Source organism: Eimeria necatrix, genomic scaffold (assembly GCF_000499385.1).
Source record: "Eimeria necatrix Houghton genomic scaffold, Enh_scaff69, whole genome shotgun sequence".
In the NCBI taxonomy this organism is placed as follows: domain Eukaryota; phylum Apicomplexa; class Conoidasida; order Eucoccidiorida; family Eimeriidae; genus Eimeria; species Eimeria necatrix.
The window spans coordinates 102274-121190 of NW_013654523.1; the positions used below are offsets into that span (position 1 = coordinate 102274).

The 18917-nt window shown below is 49.4% G+C and overlaps 3 protein-coding genes across 3 annotated transcripts; all 3 read left to right on the top strand.

Moving 5' to 3' along the window:
• Positions 1-59: 59 nt before the first annotated feature.
• ENH_00071410 (endonuclease/exonuclease/phosphatase domain-containing protein, putative) lies at positions 60-8165 on the top strand (the record flags this gene model as incomplete). Its single annotated transcript, XM_013582569.1, has 14 exons — positions 60-1189; positions 1436-2524; positions 3926-4118; positions 4316-4484; positions 4693-4754; positions 5057-5098; positions 5237-5339; positions 5578-5759; positions 6518-6620; positions 7051-7092; positions 7245-7329; positions 7553-7609; positions 7803-7852; positions 8062-8165. 14 exons carry the CDS (start codon positions 60-62, stop codon positions 8163-8165), a joined length of 3411 nt encoding a protein of 1136 aa, XP_013438023.1.
• Positions 8166-11727: 3562 nt separating this feature from the next.
• On the top strand, positions 11728-13585 carry ENH_00071420 (SGS domain-containing protein, putative; the record flags this gene model as incomplete). The annotated part of the gene is made up of 6 exons (XM_013582570.1): positions 11728-11762; positions 11916-12141; positions 12364-12558; positions 12877-12996; positions 13269-13334; positions 13535-13585. The coding sequence occupies 6 exons, from the start codon at positions 11728-11730 to the stop codon at positions 13583-13585; spliced, it is 693 nt and encodes a 230-aa protein (XP_013438024.1).
• A 2627-nt stretch (positions 13586-16212) lies between these two features.
• ENH_00071430 (hypothetical protein, conserved) lies at positions 16213-16988 on the top strand (the record flags this gene model as incomplete). The annotated part of the gene is made up of 3 exons (XM_013582571.1): positions 16213-16310; positions 16733-16810; positions 16940-16988. The coding sequence occupies 3 exons, from the start codon at positions 16213-16215 to the stop codon at positions 16986-16988; spliced, it is 225 nt and encodes a 74-aa protein (XP_013438025.1).
• Positions 16989-18917: the final 1929 nt, after the last annotated feature.

Here is an 18917-nt window from a genome sequence, read left to right on the forward strand (position 1 = left end):
GCCCGAAGCGCTAAACCCCAAACGCTGTGTCATTTTCGGGTGTACGGACACCGCAGCGGATGCTGGGGCAGTCTCGTGTCTGCGCCTTCGTACACTTCTTTGTTTTAGCCTTTTTGCCCTCCTGTGTCCTCTCCTTTTCAATTATCAAAGATCGCTGCGCCCGCCCCCCCATCTCTGGTGCTGCTGCTGGTTCTACAGCTGCTGCGCGTGCTGCTGCTTCGGATCTCCCAGTAGCCTGTGCTGCTGCAGCAGCCACTTCCACAGGGAAGCCAATCGGCTATTTGCTGCACGCACCGTGCACACTGATGGAAAGGCAGCAGCTGCAGCAGCAGCTGCAGCCGCAACAGCCGCAGCAGCAGCAGCAGCAACTGGCGAAGGAGGTAGAGGAAGTACGGCGCATTAGCGCGCAAAGGTACAAGCAGCACCGGCAACAACAGCAGCAGCTGCTGCAGCAACAGCAACAACACCTGCAGCAGCAGAGGCAATGCCACTCGCAGCAGCAGCTGGCTGCGTCTCCACCGCGCCGCTCCCCCGTGCCTGAGCCTGCGCAGCAGCAGCAGCAGCAGCAGCAGCAACTACAACAACAGCCTGAACGGCAGCAGCAACTAACCCAGCTGCTTCGCAACGATGCTGACCCCATATGCATCAGCAGCAGCGACAGTGAGAACTCAGAGGCAGCTGCGAAATCTGCAGTAGGGAAACTGAAGCAGCTGAACAGCAGCAGAAGCAGCAGCAGCAGCAGCAGCAGCAGCAGCAGTTCCAGCAGCACCACAAGCAGCTCTAGCAGCAGCAGCAGCAGGAGTAAAGCGGCTAGACCATCTGAGTCCCCCAAAGGCAGCAAAAGGAGCGGAATGAAAGACCGCAGCGACGGTGACAACAGCACAAAGAAGCTTGCTCGTGATGGCAGCAGCAGCAAAAATAGCAGCAACAGCAGCAGCAACAGCGCCGGCAGCGACAGCAGCAACAGCAACAGCAGCAGCAGCAGCGATAGAAGCAGCAAGCAGTTGCACCCTAACTACCCCACAGAAGGTGAGGGATGCAGCAAAAGTGAAACGCCGGAGAGCAGCAGCAGCAGCAGCAGCAGCAGCAGCGCCAGCAGCAGCAGCAGCAGCAACACGGCTACGGCAGATGGTTTGCTTCCTGACTCTGAACTCCCAATTTGGAGAGATGAATTTGACCTTCTTACTTGGTGAGACACGGAAGAGCCCGCTGCAGCGGGAGCAGCAGCTGCTGTTATTCCTGCTGCTGCAGCTGCTGCTGACTGCCCTGTATGCTGCTTTGGTGGCTGCTGCTCCTGCTGCTTGATTTCGTTCTTTTTGCGAGCTGCGTCCGTCGCAGCCTGCTGCAGCTGCTGCAGCTGCTGCAGCAGCTGCTGCTGCTGCCCCCGTCAGAAGTGCTGCTGCTGCTGCTGCTGGTATTTGCATTCGTTGTTCAGGAACCTGGACGGATTAGATGAGCGTTTGCTGCGGCTGCGGACAGCTGCTGTTTGCACGGTTGTGCTGCAGCTGCGGCCCGCCGTCGTGCTGCTGCAGGAGGTGGTTGACAGCAGCGCGAAGCTGCTGCAGCAGCGGCTGCAGCAGCACTACAGCTTCTTCTTCCCGAGCCCGCCGCCGTACGCCTTCCCAGCAGCAGACAGCAGCAGCAGCAGCAGCGAAGCAGCAGCAGCAGCAGCAGGCCCTGTCGTGCCCGGCTGTCCCTACTACTGCGCCGTGCTGCTGTGCAAGCAGCAAATGCTGCCGCCTGCGCGGCAGCAGCTTCAGACTCTGTGGTATCCAGGCAGCAGCATGGGGCGGCACTTGCTGTTTGGCTGCTGCAGCAGCAGCAAAAGGCCCCTGGAGCCGCTGCTGCTGCTGACTTCCCACCTGGAGTCCATGCGCCCGAACCGGAAGGAAAGGACGCAGCAGCTGCAGCACTGCTTCGACCTCATGGCTGCTGTCACTGCTGCAGACCCGCAGCAGGAGCTGCAGCAGCAGCAGCAGCAGCAAATGTTCGCAGACGCATTTCCAATGGGAAAGCCCCAGAAAGTCCGGACAGCAATTCTCGCTGGGGACCTTAACTTGCGTGACGACGAGCTGCAGCTGCAGCAGCAGCAGCAGCAGAATGGGGGCAGGTTCAAGCGCGCCCATAACGAATGCAGCAGCAGCAGCAGCAGCAGCAACACAATAATCCCAGAGGGCGCAATAGACGCGTGGGAGTTTCTGGGCAGGGACGTCAGGTGTATGCACACCTGGGATATGCTGCGAAATGACAACCATGCAGAAGTCAAACGCAAGTTCAAGCCGCGCTGCCGCTTCGACAGAATATATGTTTTTGCTGACCCCCCTTTGTCTGCTGCTGCTGCTGCTGCTGCTGCTGCGGAGGCCCCTGCTGCGCTCGAGGCAGAGCACGCGAAGCGTCGTAAAAGCAGCAGCAGCAGCAGCAGCAGCGACGCTGCTGCTGCTGTCTGGCAGCCAATTAAAATGCGTCTTGTGGGGACTGAGAGGCTGCAGAGCGTGGGCTGTTTCCCTTCGGACCACTTTGGTGTGTTGTGCCGCTTTCGACGCGAAACAAAGAAGCAGCATTAAAGTCGAAACTGTGCAAATTGAATGTTAGAAATCAAAATGTGCAAACAGTTGACATTCGCAGTTGCACAATTTTGAATTTCTGAGTTTGTTGCTGGAAACGAGCAGCAGAGGGCTTGGCAACTCTTTTTTAGCAGCTGCCTTGGCCTTTTTTGGATGGTGGCTCTTGGGAGATTTCTGTTTTTTTTTGTTTTAAGCGAACGGGAAATGTTTTTTGTGTCGTGTGGAGCGAGCCTGTCTCAGTCAACCTGCCTAGTGTAGGTACAGTTTTCGAGCAGTTGTGGAGGAATTGAGGGCATTAAGTGAGTCACTGAAGTGGCAAAAGGAATTAGTGAAACAGGGAAAGGGCCCGCTGAAGTGGCAAAAGGAACTAGGAAAGGAGCCCGCGCTCCCAGTTGTCTGTACAGCGGAGGCTAAGTGCGCTACATAGTGGTCCCGTCTGCTCTGGATAACTAAATGGTTTAGAGCATTATTCATGCTTTTGGCGCTAAGCCTCCCCCGTAAGCGTTTGCAGCAAACAATGAAATAACTGGTGACACACGAGAGGCTCACACAGACAGTACAGACAACCGAGTGAAGCTTGTCTGTGAGCCTGCTAGCGAGTTTAGGCTAGACGACTCATTGTAAAATGTACGTTTCAAAACTATTTAACTTGAAATTAATACTTATTATTTCGGGCTTGAAAGCCCAGGGCTGCTTGCAGAGGGCCCCGTTGGTTTCCAGTGGACCGATTTGATGTGTACATACACCTCACGCGCCCACTCAAAACGTCTAGTGGTTTGGCATTGAATTTGTGCACAAAATTAGCAGCTTTTCAATCTTCTTTCTCTTTTCCATTTTCAACACTCATTTTCAGTCAACTTTTCGAGCCGCTTCCCACGTCAGCGGCTCTCCCTCTACAGCCGGTTCGCTCTTCTCGGAACTTGAACAAGCTGTTTCCGGTGCTTAGCTCTCATCTTCTTCTTCTTTTTACTTATTCAGACTGGCTTCTTGGCAAATAGCCTTCACGTAGAGAGCCTAGACTCCTTTTCCCGCCTACGTTTCCATTGACAGCACGTTACACGTAGTGGAAGTCTGCACTCAGTAAACGCGAACCGCAACATCACCCCCTCCCCCGCTGCAGTCTTCCCACAAAGGGGGTTCACGCTGCCTTTCAGGCAGGCGCGCTTATTTCTGGGCCGCCAGCTGGCTGCTGGTCAGGGGTTTGAATCTCAGACTCTCCGGACTAGCTCTGAAGGTTTCACACTAATGCCTGCCAAGCCCCCCCTTTTAGCTTCGAGGGCTTGTCGAGGGCCTTCCCGAGGGCCCCTGATGGGGACATGGCTTCTCAGGGCTTCGCTGCTGACACTGCTGCTATGCTGCAGCCCAGACTGCGTCGAGTCAGCAGCAGCAGCAGCAGCGGCTAGCGCTGCTGCTGCAGCTGCTGCTTTGCTGCTGCCTCTCCCGGTGAAGAGTAAGAAGGTCTATGGGGTTGCCCAAGGGGGCAAATTCGAAGCCATAGGGGACTTCTGCTTTACCGTCCCTCAGGGTTCAAGTGGCGCCTTAGTGGTTGAAACGGTGAGGTGTATCTACACCTGGGCACTCTCAAGAACCCTTCCTCGATCCACTTGTTTTTTAAGTGCATTTTGTCCCACGGGGTTCTTCAAACGGGCTGCAGCAGCTGACACGCCTGAGACTGCTTTCGCCATTGCCTGCTGCTGCTGCTGCTGCTGCTGCTGCTGCTGCTGCTGCTTGGGTGTTCGTACACCGTGCAGATGCTGCAGCAGGAAGGACACGAGCTGCTGATACACTCCAAGTCTGCCTTAGAAGAGTACAGACAAGCCACAGAAGCAGCAGGGGTCCCCTATGGTGCAGCAACTGATGATGAATTAACAGCAACCTGCAAGGCCCTGCAGAACAACGCGAGAGTCAGAGAGTCTCTAGGTAGAGCCCTGCCTCTAGACCCTAAACCCTAAACCCTAAACCCTCAATTGGCGAGTCCTTGCAGCGTTGCGCAGCACGAGAGCGCTTCGGTCTATGGAAGAGTCCCGGGGTGCAGACACAGCATAAACCCTAGTATATGTGGGGGCAGTTAGAAGGGTTTAGGGTTTAAGCTCTAGGGTTTAGGGTTTAGGCCGTGCGTTTATTTCAGCTGGAGTTCCTCGGGAGGAGCAAGCGAAGACTGGGACTCCCGCGTTCTTTGAGCTTAATTTAGTAAGGCAGCCTGGGATCTGAGCTCAAGGGTTTAGGGTTGAGGGTTTAGGGTTTAGGGCTTCGTCCCCAGAGTTTCGGGGAGTTGCGTTCTGCGTGCATTTCTTTTTTTAAACTCAACACTCCCCGGCAGACACACTTGAGGGTTTGCGGGTTAGCGGCTCTGAAATACATTTTAAGATGGATGGTTTGGGGTTTAGGGTTGAGGGTTTAGGGTTTGGCCTTCAGGCATTCAGGCTAAGAGGGTGAAGGTTCAGGGTTTAGGGTCTAGGGTTTAGGGTTCAGGGTTTGCGGCGTGGCCTCAGGCTATCGACTCAAACATGGATGGGAGGGAAGTGACAGCTTGGGTAAGGCTCTGCAGCTTTTTCTGCCTAAACCCTAAACCCTAGAGTTTAAACCCTAATGCGCCTTTGCCCATTCCCCCACTCTCAGTGCACACACTCAAGTCTAGGGTTAAGGGTTTAGGGTTTAGAGTGTATCCGCAGATAACAAGGTGCGGGGAAGGCCAGACACTAAATGCAGCCTACGCCGCAACTTTTCTGAACCCTGGAGGCTTCTTCACGAGGCAGTTCTCTTGCGAAGATCAAGGTGCGAGTTGGTTGAGGGTTTACGTTTAGGGTTTAGGGTTTAGGACTTTCCTTAGCAGTCAGCCACTCCGTTGTCAAGATCATCACCGTGTTGTTCTAGCTGCTACTCTTGTTAATAAAACTTCTTATAATAGCAGCATCAGGTCCGCTGCTGCTTCTGCCAGCAGCAGCAGCAGCAACAGAAGATGTAACAGTTCTTGCCGCTGCTGCTGCATTTATTAACGTTGTGTCTTTTGCAGGTCTTCTTCAGCTGCACATGGTGGTGTCATTATTTGCCATAGCTCTTTGCTTCGCCAGCTACAGGGCGTACAAACAGCTGCACCGGGAAGCATCTCCCGTTGCTGCTGCTGCTACTTGCTGCTGCTTCATGCTGGGGCTCTCCGTGCTGCTCCAAACCTTTCACCTACTCGTCTATGCAGTGGTCAGCCACAGCTGCTGCAGCTGCTGCAGCTGCTGCTGCGCCTGTTGCTGGCTTTTATCCTCTTGTTCAGTGCTTAGCATTTGGGGTTTAGGGTTTCGCTCCTAGGGTTTAAGCTGAAGGGTGCATTTGGTATCTACACAGTGTGTGTATGTCTTTGTCTTGTCGCATCTCGATTTTGCCGCTTTTTAGGGTTTAGGGTTTAGGGTTTACTTCGTTTTTTCTGCGGGAATTGGGGTTTAGGGTGTAGGCTTCAGGGTTTAGGCTTATTCTCGTTTGCTCTCTAGTAGTAAGCCGCATTTGCTCATTTGAGCTTATGTCCTTTTCTGTTTAGCTTTGTCTGTCTGTTGCATTTAGGACGGTTTAGGCCTCAGTGCCTTTAGGCTTATCAGTATGATGCTGCTGCTCGGCTGCCGCAGCGCCGGTTTGCTGCTCTTCTTGCTGCTGTCGGCCAAGGGCGTAGAGAGCGGACACACAGACCCGCGAACAAGTGGAGTCGTGCGCACAGAAACCCTAAACCCTAAACCCTTAACTCTAATGTCGAAACACTTTACATCAGTTCTTCCTTTCAAAGTGTGAGGTTTGGGGCTTGCAGTTCAGACTTCTTCGCGTAGGATCGAAGGCTTAGTGCTGAGGGCTTCAGGCTTGGGCTCCCCGCCTTAGGGTTTAGGGCTTAGGCTTGGGGCTAGGGTTTAGGGTTTGGCTTCAGCAGCGCCGGCGCAGCAAATCTGCGGGCTGCTGCTGCGTCTGCTGCGCTTCAGCTTTCCATCGTATCGGTGGGCGTGGCTGCGTCGGCCGCTCTGAACTTGTTAGGTACTGGATCTTCATCTATGGATCTTAACCCTTCAGCAATTTACACAACAGGTGAATCTTGTTGTTTTCTGTCTTTTCTTTCGATTTATTTTTCTTTTAGGTTGCTTTTTCTAGTTTTCGTTTGCTTTCCTCTTCCTTCAACTTGGTCCCAAGCTCCTTCGAGCCTTTGTTCAGTCTTTGTTCAGAACCAGGCGCCGCCCCGCACTCGCCTTGCTGTAGCTGTGCGGGTTCTTCTTTCGTCTGCTGATTTTGCGCCTTTCTCTCTCTTTCCGCCTTTTTGTTTTCCCTTTTTTCGTTGTTTTCCTTTATTTTCTTCCTTTGGCTCTTCCGTTGCTATTCCCTTTCCTCCCTCCTCTTTCGCTGTTCTTCGCATTTGTTTTTCTCTCTTTTCGAAGCTCTCAGCTTCTTTCCTTTGCTCTTTCTTTGCTATTCGCTCACACACTGTCTCCAGGGTTTGCTCTGTCTCTTGTATCCGTTGCAGTTTGGGCTTTGCCTCTACACATCGTCACAGGTGTTGTTGCAGGTCAGCGAATATGCATTTATGGCTTAAAGTGCTGCTTCTAAAGTTTGCAAGAGGAGCAATATAAAGCAAAGGGTTAAGGATTTTTTGGATTGGCCTTTTGAACACAGACTTAGGGATTAGAAGCAAGTATTTGCCTTTTGCTTCTTTTTCAGTGCTGCTGATGGTTTTTTCTCTCCTCAACGCGGACGCGGCTACGCAAATGCCTCAGAGGAGACTGTTTGTTCGCCTTTGCTTCTGGTGTGTTTGCTGCTACTGCTGCTGCTGCTGCTGCTGCTACTGCTCCTGGCGTGACTCTTGGTGCTGTAGCGGCACCCATGCCTCGCTGTGCTTTTTTCCCTGTTTTTCCGCTGCTGCTACTGCTGCTCCTTTATTGGCAGCCACTGTTGGAGAAGCTGCTGCTGCTGCTCCTGCTGCTGCCACCGCGGCACTTGGTTGGTTTGTTGCGAACTGTCTGTTTCAGGGGAACAAGCTACGTTTTGGCGCCTCTTTTTCTTATTTGCTTTCTCAGAAATTTCCCGTGAGCGTTTTTCACAGAGAAAGCAGAACTAAGGAAAATGCACAGATAGAAAAAGGGCAGGCGAGCAGTTACTTCAGATACGTCCATAGAGCCAGAGCCGAAAGGTGCAATGAGTGAACATGAATGATTAGCTGGGTGTCCTTTTTATTGCATTGCTAGCACTTTCTCGCTGCTTTTGCTGCTTTTTCTGTAGCTTGATGCAGGCTTACGTTCTTATCACAGTTGAGTTCGTTTGCCTTTTCAGTGAGTCAAAAAGCAAATTCAGAATCGTAACAACTGCAGCTGCGCAGCAAATTTCGACCTTTACGAAGAGAATTTTATGTGCTGCTCAACACAATGTTTCATTTGCGTTAGTTCTTAATTATTTTTGTCTAGGCTTTGGATACTAGACCTTAAGGCCGACTCTCTATGCTTTTGCCGCTGAGACATTTGCGCTGTATTATGCGTCGCAGCTCTACAGCGTATTGCCTGTCGCGGACTTCAGCAAAAAGGCACACAAATGGGACAAATCAAATCTCCTCTTCCAGCAGCAGACCTTCCCTACACAGATATTTGATGCGTACGTGGACCTCAAGTAGTTGCACTGTATGCTCATCTCACATTGGTGAGGTGTACGTACACTCCAAATGTCTGAGTTGCGAGCTCTCTCCAGTCAGCTAAAGACTATGTTTGCCGCAAATGTCAGGTTTACGCATAACTCAAGCAGGTGAGGTGCGTTCGTTCTCGAATTAGCCGAGATACATGAAATCTTTAGAAGTCAGAGGTGTACGTACACAGATGCCTTCGTGCGGCGAAACCAAGTGAAAGAAGCTGAGCAAAGCTTTCAGCAGCAAAATCTACCTCTGCTGCTGCAGCGCCTGCGGCTGAAAGTGCTGCTGGTGCTGATGCGCCTACAACTGCTGTGACTCGAACGCCTATTATTGCAACTGTTACTACAGAGCCGGCGCGGGGATCTCCCGTAGCCTGCTTTCCGTTACGACTTTGAGGCTCCGTTTTTGGGCGTGAGGCCCCAAGCAATACTCGTAGTGTGTTCGTCTTCCTTCTATCGCCGCTGCGCAGCCAGGCGGTGGGAAAAATCTAGGAAAGCTAGTTGCTTAGGAACATGAAGGCGGCTACGGAGTGCAGAGCAGTGCCGAGCTAGCTGCTGAGACCCCCAAAAGCTGCACTGAGTGTGCCGAGGGTGGCAGAGCCAGCAAATGGCTGCAGAGGTGCGAGGCCTAGGCGTGGCAGCCGCGGTCTTCTGGGATCTCTAGGCAAAAGTTTGGGGCGTTTTTCAATGCTGGTGCATTGGGCGGCTAGGATTACCTTATTAGTCTGGCTGCTGTTGAAAAGCCAGAACCCCGGGGTTAATTAGCTTCGAAGAGTGACGTACGGATGGCGCAGTGACAGGGCTAACCATGTGTTGGGATCGTGAACGTTTTGGGGCAGTTTTTAGTGGAGCTCAAATCTCCAGTGATATGTTTCGGGACCAGAGTGACTCATTCATAAAGTAGCTACATGGCGTTCCCACTCTGACAGAACAGCTAATACAAGTTAAAACGGTAGGGTATTCCTACAAGTTAAAACGGTAGGGTATTCCCACTGTGAGAAGCTGAAAGCGGCAGATGTAGTGGTCCATCTGTAAAGCGCGTTTAAGCTCGGCTTAATTCCCCCTCAGAGCAGGTCTACAACAAATTGGCGATCAGAAATAACGGTGATGCTCTTAGGCACACTTTGTAAGCAGCAAAAGTCGCATGCTAAGCAGACGCGGAATTGAAAATGGAGAAAGCGCAGCAGGGCTGCTCGAGCTGGGATAGACTTTGTGGTCCGTTTCATGGGTTTAGACTCGTGTTGATCCCATCCAAATTGAACACGGGATGTGCTCTACAATTCTGTAAAAGGCGACGGGGACCCTCCTATATGCGTTCCTGACGGCTAAGAAAACAGCCCAGTGTACAGAACTCGCCGTCCAAAAGATAAGTGTTAAAGAAGGGGGGTCTGGTGTGCACGTTGCTTGAAATGGTGAAGTACTGTTACTGTATGCCCACGGCGAAGGATCTCGCCGCTGTTCCTCGTACCCCCGTTGATATGAAAAAATGTGCTATTTCGTTCTACGCACTGAGCAGAAGCTCACAATCTTTTCATCCTGGATCCTAAACGGCCTTCACTCGAATAACCCACAATTTCAGAGGCTGCAAAACCTTTTGCGCTATACAATAATGCCTTCGGCAATGCTATCAGTGCTGTGTGTGGGCAGCAGCAAATGGCAGTCGGTTTCCTCAGTCAGATAATTAGCATCACGCATCCAAGATTTTCGATCAATGGCTAGGAGAGACTAGCCATAGTCACAGCTCGAGGCAGGTGAAGCCGTTTCATATGCGCTGCTTTGGTTAAGGCACAAGCAACCAACCGTCCAGAACTCTTTCGGCGCAGCTTAATGTCTAAGTGACCAGATAGCTCGATGGCTTGACTTCCTGGCAAACTTTGATAGCGTTGTGTTCAGGTGCCGTCAAAATGCGTGGGGTCATCCAGCACGCGCACCGGCAAGCCACATCTGAAATCCTGCACCCGCAAATTCGGGAGGAGAGCCGCATCGGTCACCTCTCAAAAAGTAGTTCTGTTTGCCGCTGAACAGCGTCGACAGCAATACGGCACCGAGAAGCATTGCAACAGCACAGCACGGACAAAGATCAGCCCTTCCTCTTACGAGCTTGCGTTTCAGCGTAGCGCAAGCGTCCAGAATTCTGCGAGCTCGAGAAGGCCGCAGCATGCCAACCCGATGAAACCAGCCGATAGCAGTCTCACAACTCTCAGCTCCCCTTTTTTTCGAATTTCCGTGTTTGCAGGTCTGCCTCAACGTCATGTGGCGCACTCACGCACCAGATTTTTGAGTTTCCGATGCTTGCTGTACGTGCAGCACAACCACATGACCGCGACCCACAGGAGGCAGAAGGCGTTTCCTACTCTCAGTTGTGTCGTCGAGGCAATTTCAAGGAATAACGTGCTAGTTTCAGTCGCTGGTCTCGCAGCCACACTGCTCTCGCAGCGAACCACAGGAATGTTGAATTCAAGGTGTGGCTTGTATGGCATTCGGCTATTCAAGCGTCACGTCACTACGCTCATCTAAAGTACATATTTTTTGCCCTTTCGTAGCAAGATAGCGCCTACGCGCCGTACGTGGTAACTCATCTGAACAGTCTAAAGAGTCCCCGGAAACACGAAGAAAAACTATAAGGGACACGAAAGGATTTCGTCCGAGTTTGCTACGGCTGAGGGCAGCGAAGCTACAACTACCGGAGAAGGATGAGGAAGTAGCTAGCCCACAATGAAAAATAGTATACGCTGATTAGGGATGCTAAAGAACGAAAGCCAGTAAGCCAAAAGTCCACATAAAAAGGTGCAGGTCTCAGTGCGAGAGACAGCCTTGCATGCGGCGACGCCCTGGGGAGGCTGGTAGCACGCGCGAAGAGTAGATTAAGGCGTAGTTAAAAGCGAGATTTAGCTCATTTTCAGAAGTTCCGAACAGAAGCGCCACCTCACTAGAAATTAATTGCATCGACACCTTTTCTGATGGTGCAGAAGCCAGCTATACTGCTACAGTGATACGATTCAAGACGTACTAGATTTAACGAATTTGTAAAAACTTCGGTCTACATACGCTAAAGCTTGAATTGCCGCCATGTGGAAATCGGAATTGAATGGCCCGTGCTTAGGCGAAGGTAGATGTGCCTGTAAGACTGCTACCTTACTGATTTTTATACTTTAAAAAAGCAGGGGAGTTTCGGAGAATTTCTTAAATACAGTATCCATGCATGCGGGACTTCATCCTGGGGGGCCCCAGTGACGAAAGCCCCGTTAAAGCTAGAGTGGTGCGAGTTTGTCTTATCTTAATTCGGTTCAGATTACAACTTGAAAATGAAATTTGAGGAAATTCAAAGCTAAATTTGTTTCGTAGAGGTATGTCTTACGTATTGCTAATTGTGCACGTAACTGCAGTGGGCTTGGGATTTGAGCTTGAAGTTTCATTTCGATGGTGTCTTCTTTCTAGTCAGCAGTTGATTCGGCCGGTCAAATTTTGTTGATTGAATGACAATCAAACAAAAAAATTCAAGTGTACCTAATACAAGCCATCAGTTACCATGCGGCCGTCTGGGGACACTGGCTTCATCCCACGGTAAGTGTCTCAAGTTTACTTTGAAGAAAATACATCCGCTGAAGTTGGCCATTGCTGGCAGACCCCAGAGTTCAGGCGGAAATAGCTGGATTTCTTTTTTACCTGCTTTGAGGTGAATTTGTGGCTGGTTTTCGAGCTGCATGTATACTGCAGATTTGAGTGGATGCAGAACGCGGAGAAGGTCTTCATTTCATTTTTTGTGAAGTCTCTTCAGCCTGAAGACATCAACATCTCCACATCTTCGCAAAGTATCACCGTGGAGATTAGAAATCCAAGCTCAAGCGAAGAAGCAACAGATCAAAACAAAAAATACATATTTCATATTCAAAAGCTCAGGCACGAAATCATTCCAGAGCAAAGCTCTCATGAAATATACAAAGTGAGTCAGTTTGGTCTCGTGGTGTTACACCTAATTTTCCAGAAGTTGGGGGCACACACAGCGTAGGTTTCTGGGAAAATAAAACTGAGCATAAACTAAAACGCGGTATATTGGCATCAACGAACATTCGCGGCACTTGCCAGTCGCTCTTCTTTGCAGCACATTTTATTTTATCCCATTCCGCTAGCCTGAGCTCAAGTTAAACGTGCAGTTTCCTCTCAGACGAAACTCGAAGTTGTATTGGCAAAGAAGGAAGTGGGACAAGCATGGGCGGCCCTAGAAGCAGTCAAGGAGCACTGCCCACAGCAGCCGCAGTTGCAGCAGGAGCAGCAGCAGCAGATGCCGCAGCCAGAAGCTCCAGTGACGCGGGTATATCCTTCCTCGAAGAAGAAGGTAGACTGGGACAAAGTTGAGAAGGTATACTGCCTATGCACTTTTTAAAGAGTATTCGCGTTTTTATAGAAATGCGTCACTGTTTTCTTGCCACATTTTAGTTACTTTCCGACTCCATCATTCTTGAGCACTATGCATTTCTCCATCGTTTCCAGCATGTGCTGCTACATATTTGCTGATAATTTCATGCTGAGCACCACTGGCATACGAGCAACTGCACAAAGAGAGTATCTCATCCCATGGCAGTAGAAATCGCCGTAAATCGCTTCACATTGCACAGTGGTTGGATTTTCACTGCATTAGTCTACAATTTTTTTCTTAGTTGGCTACTTGTGCCTTCAGGAAATAACAGCGGAACTAGAGGCCGAACAGCTAGAGGGGGAACAAGCTCTGCAGAAATTGTTTAGAGACATATACGGCAGAGGAGACGAAGATACCCGGAGAGCTATGATCAAGTCGTTTGTGAGTAGAGCAACCCAATAATCAGATTAGCCAAGCAACCAGCCATGAGCTAAATGATTAGCCTTGCTGTTGAACTGGCACCCAGCAAAAAAATGGATTTGCGTTGCCTGGCTCGTCGTAGTTTCCCTTTTGTTTGAACACCGTAAAATGAAGCGCACAAACCAGAGCGGCTGAAGATGGTGAGTCACTAAACTCTCGTAGCTAGGTTGCTAATTGATTATCGAGACGTTCGATTACTTCGGTCCGCCTCTCTTTGTTTTTGTTGCCTGCAGCAAACATCAGGGGGCACTGTTCTGTCAACAAATTGGGCAGATGTGAAAGATAAAGATTACGAGAAGGTGATTTTCTACTAGCTACATGAAACACCTATTTGCTTAGTTAAACACCAATACGCTTGTGCCTAGTTTCCTTCGTGTCCAGCACATTATTTGTTTACGCGTCTTTCCGATGTAGTTTGTTGGTACCTTTGCTCCTTTGTTCGATTTTGTCCCTCTTTTTGCCTTTTGTTCTTTTTTTTGCACTTTCATGCGCTCTTCAGACTCTTGAGGCTCCTGAAGGACAGGAAGTTCGCTCGTGGAAGGAAACGTAAAAAGCAATATAGATGAATCGTTGCAGAATAAGCTATGTGAGCCACGCATTGTTTGCATTCCGAATCGAATGCACTTTCGGAGGGAAACGCAATTATTTGAGCTTGTCGCGTGTGCTTCGGCATTCACTATTCCGGTGTTCCTTTTCTTGTTCTCTCCTCAAGTTCCCTTTTTGTTTATCGATTGCTAGTCCCTCTTCCTTCAGTTGTTTCGCTCCTGCTGTTTCTCCGTGTTGGCCAGTACCTATTTAGTTTGCCTCGCGATGGTTCACTGCCTTTTCCGTCCGCCGAAAATGCAGACGAAAAAAGCGCTCTCTGAGTCCACATCCCGAACATAAATTTTCGTCCCTTCGTTTATCACATTTGGCGTTTTCTGTTGCTTTTGTTTAGCAACTTTTCTTTTTCGTTTGTGCTGGCCTCTCCCCCTTTCCCTTTGACCAGGCCTGTTGAGCTTGTTCTTCTTTGTCTTTCCATTTCTCACCGTACCGCATCGGGCGTGAAGATAGTAGTGCTTTCACGACTTAGCGCTAAAAATGAACATCGCCCAGTTCCGTAGTTGTAGCGTGGACCGCGATGAACTGCTGTAGTATTCGTTTTTTCGTGCGCATAACTTCGCTACGACTTCTGGAGAAAAAATATGAATTAGATATGTACAAGTACGGAAGTGGATGCAAATTCAGCGGGTGCTGCGTCACGAGACGAATCTACATACTGCGTTAGGCTCCAGTGCGGAAAAACGGGAAGTAAACAGATCCCGTAAAACTCGATTTCTGTGCAAGCAAGCGATGCAATGTGGGCACTTCCACTAAGTAAATAGGCCAATGATACTAAAGGAGAAGATAGTAGACGGGGCACACTTCAGCTGCTTTTGTGTCTCTCCATCAGCTTTCTTCTTTGGCCTGTGCATCTGTACAGGTGAGGCCCTGCACCCGCGCCGGTTGAACTCTAATTACGAATTATTTTTGAAAATACGTAGCCAGCGAACGGTGAACCCAACAAAGCTGTGACGTCGTGCTCGTGCTGGTTTAACTAAGTGGTTATGCCACACAGTTTTCATTTGGGCCTAAAGGCAGGTCGCCAAGTAGAATTGAAGATAGGGGTTTAACCCATATAAAGACGATGGCATTTTAGGGCTTGGCGCCCCCTGATATTGGTGCTCATCCATGTGTGCCTGCTTGAGGTACCGCAGAAGAAAAATTTCAAATTCTTGGAATATGTCGACAGGATGCAGTCATGAATGCACGGTAGCACCTGAGTCGCCCAACTACAGACGAAGTATTAACCGATGAAGAGAAGCAACGTATGGGCAACATTATCATCTCGATCAATCGCATGGAAACGTGCAAATGATGGAGGACACTTAGCCGAAGCTTTTAAGCCTGCTTCACACAAATCCCGGCACCGTTATCAAAACCGAAAGGGACACCGTTATCAAAACCGAAAGGGAATCGCTCGAGTTTTCTGCACTTACTGGCTTACCTGCCACCGTGTGCCCGTGTTAGTCCCGAACACCTTGACATACTCTAGAGTTTAGTTTTACAAAGACATTGCGTCATCCAGATTCGCTTCGTTTCTCCATGGCCGTGGCTACAGATCTGCACTTGTTTGTGCTGCTTTCTTAGAAGAAGCCTCCGTGTACAAAAGACTCAAGGCCTTTAAAATGAAAAGGAAGGCAAATTGGCCAGTAAACATGTGGCTAGGAGAACCAAATGAAAATAGAGGGAGCAAAGAAGGAAAACAGAAACACAAATTTCGAAATACATACAACTGCTTGCAGAGTACTGGCTCAGCATGATCGGCCACACCTCACAACGATTCCTACGATCGTCACAAGTATTGCCTAAAGGCAAAAATATCCATAATAATATCCATAATAATATGAAGGAGACTACAGAACTTACCTGCAAAGAAACTAAAAGCACAGGAGAACTTACTAGAACACAATAGGACTCAGCGTCGGCAGCTTCGGGGCTGGCTTCAACTGGTTTTTCTTCTGCAGCACACAGCTGGTACCTTTTGGTTTGAGGAAACAATACCTAATTTAGAGATTTAGGCCTTATAAGCTTGTGACCACAGTAATTAATACGAAATTGACAAGGGAAAGGACCAAATACTGCGTGGTAAGCACTGGAACAAGGCGTCGTCTGAGGTACGAGTGGAGTGAAAAAAAGCTCTTTTCTTCGCCGTTTCAACTTTTATTCAGTCTGAAAACAGCGGCTTTGTTTCCCACCGGCTTCAAGTATGGGCTCGGAGTTGCAGGTTCAGAATCTTCGTGCCTCTACATTGCCATAGAGTTCTTCCCAGTACAACTGAACAAGAAAGCTTGATAAGATATCTTTTACTTGAGCTTTCCGCAAGCCAACAGCTTTGTAGAATACAAACGTTGGCTTCAAGGGGATCTAATGATTTTGTGGTCTTACGTAGCAGCATATTAGCTTTTCGTGGTTCAGGCGTTTTGCTCTGTTAGGCAACGCTCGGTGGCTCGTCGTCGGTTTTATTGGGTTTTTGATTGTGTTCATTAAATTCTGCTACACGTGCCCTTCCATTTATCCACACGTGGCGTGTCTGTTTCTTTCATCTATGTTTGGTGTAGACGAATTCACTTTCGCGTTATGTGTTAGCTTCAGGCAATGGCGCACATGGGCCTTTTGTTCAAGTCGGGTTGGTTTTCAAAGACATTTTGGGGCAGCGTTGTGGGGATTGTGGCTCTTGACAAATATGCGCGATGGTGAGCCAAACGTAAATGCCGATAAACACGAACAAAACAGTGATCGGCAATAAGAAAAGCTGTAAATGCAACTGGGAAGCGCACTTCAATAGTTTAAGTCAAGTATTCATACAGTCCCCTTAGTCTGCCTTTGTCTAGTTCCTGCGAATCGCTTGTTCTTTTCTTCTGTGCCTCTTCGGCCACATTTGTAGCTGACGTTGTGGTTAGCTTCTTTCGGGTGTTCTTGTTCTGTTATTTTTCTTTTGCTTGACTATCCGTTTTCCTCTTTTCGCCGATATTTTCATCACGCGGACGAAACTGTAACCTACGGCGAAGCTAAGTTGATCTCATCAAAGTAGGAAAGTGTATGTATCGTATCGTTCATCACTTCTCTTGCCGAAGCTGTAAGCGTATGGTGTGTAGAAGTGTACTTCGCTCCCCAGGTCATATTCCATCCCAGATTACCACAACTACAATACGACATGCTGGCCGTACGCCCTTGAGCGCGCAAACCTTCGGCGGTAAGCAACGCAGTTCCGTTCCCCTCTTTCATCTGTTTCATTGGATGTTCCACGCATCGACTCCGCACATGGGCGTTCGCTGCCTCACCGATGCTTGTTAGCGAATCTATGTTCTCGTTAAAATTCCAGGCACGGCATTGACCCCGATACTGTCGATTTGACAGGCGATAGCTCGTAAAACGGCCAGCCTCGATGTGGAAGGAAAGCAACAGCAGGGGTGGGGGGGGGGCAAGCACTTTAGGCAAAATGCATGGAGCGCCGGCTTCACTTGCTTCGGCCCATTCGGTCAACGTACCTTTTTTACTAACTCCAGAAATGAAAAGATTCTGCAATATTTACTTGCACCCACTGGCCAGGTGGAGCGTACGTAGCTGTTCACCTGAGCCAGCTGAAGGTCTGCCGGGGCAGCGGTCCTATCTCAGTGATAGCCACTACACCACTGCCTCGTGGGGCTTTCCTGTAGTAGCGTGCTGAAGATCATTGCATAGCGCCTGTTTCATTTCATATTCTAAACTTGGGAACTGATGCCCAGTGAGTGAACCTAATGAACCTAATTCGATTACAACACTATCAGAAACTACGTGGGCTCCTAATAATCCCCTACTAATCGCATTAAAGTGCGTACCTCACCGTGAGACACGTAGGACTTATATACTGCGAAAATATATTTTCGGAGTGCTGAAAGTTCGACAACAATGCCGGTGCCCTTTCTCCAAGTTAACTGCTAGCAGTAGCCCCTGGGAAAGCCGCAAATGCTTCGCTAGGATCAACCTGGCATCCGCCTCGCGGTCATCGGCTCGCGGTCAGCCCCGCATCAGCGAGCCGGGTGTCAACTGACAGCAATAAATGTTACACATTGCTGCGACAAAACCGGTAGCCCAAGATGAGGAATACAGAAGCTCTTATTGAGGAACAGAGCTCAATATACAGCACCCGTTGGTCTCGAATATTGTCTAATCAACCTGATCTCAAAGCGATGAAGGCGCATTAACTAGCTCGTTGACAAAGGAGAAAGAGATACACGCTAACCTAGCTCGTACAGAGCGGAAGGGTCGCAGCACTGCTACTAGTGGCACGCATTCCCAATGGCTAAAACACCTAGACATTTTGGTGCCCATAGAACTAAACAATCAGCCACAAAGCGAAAAATGAACATGAATGAAGAGCATGTAGGTTTCAGATGGTGATGCATGTAATCCTGAAATCGTCATCGTAAGTCAGACGACAGGGTGGAATCAGATCATCATCAGCGGGCCAAAAGGAACTCAATGAAAAAAACTCAGCACCAGTCAGTCAGTTTATAAGCATTTGATAATTCCAGCGGATAATTCCTGTTGAGCCAGAGGATATATTAACTGAAAAGCATAGATATTTCCACGGGGACTCTTGAGGACAAGTCCATATTCAATGAAATAACGGGCGTACCACTATGCCGTCAAATCGAAGCATTGACATGCGTTTCTGGGCACTGGTGTATCAGACAATACGCCAGCGCCCCAAAAAGCAACATCTCAGTGCCGTAAAACCACCTGTTCATGCAGTTAGGCAACTGATGCTTCCATGGTTTTTCTCAGGATCAGCCCCGCATCGGCGGGTCAGGTTTCACCTGACAACAACACAGGTCACGCATTGCTGTCACAAAACCAGTAACCCAAGACCAGGAATATGGAAGCCTGCATTGAGGAGCGAAGCTCAACTCAATCCACTCGATCTATGGCGCTGCTGTTTTCAAACATACTAACCAAACACACCTCAGAGAGATGAGTTAAGGAGCTTGTAGACAGCAGAAGGGTCGCAGCAACGCTACAAATAGCGCGCATTTAAACCCAGCGCCCAAAATGTTTAGACAACAAGCGGCTATCGAAACCATCGTGCATCGTTGAACATAAATCAAGAATCGCTACACTATCGGCAGGGTACGCGCAAAAATACAGCTCAAGGCAAAAAATCAGACAGAAGCCACAGGTAATCGAACGCATAGATTCGACACCAAAAGCACAATTCACTGACATTATCAATACAAAGGGACACTCAAGAAATAAACAAGCACCCCAAAAAGCAACAACTCAGTGCCGTAAAACCACCTCTTCACGCAGTTAGGCAATTG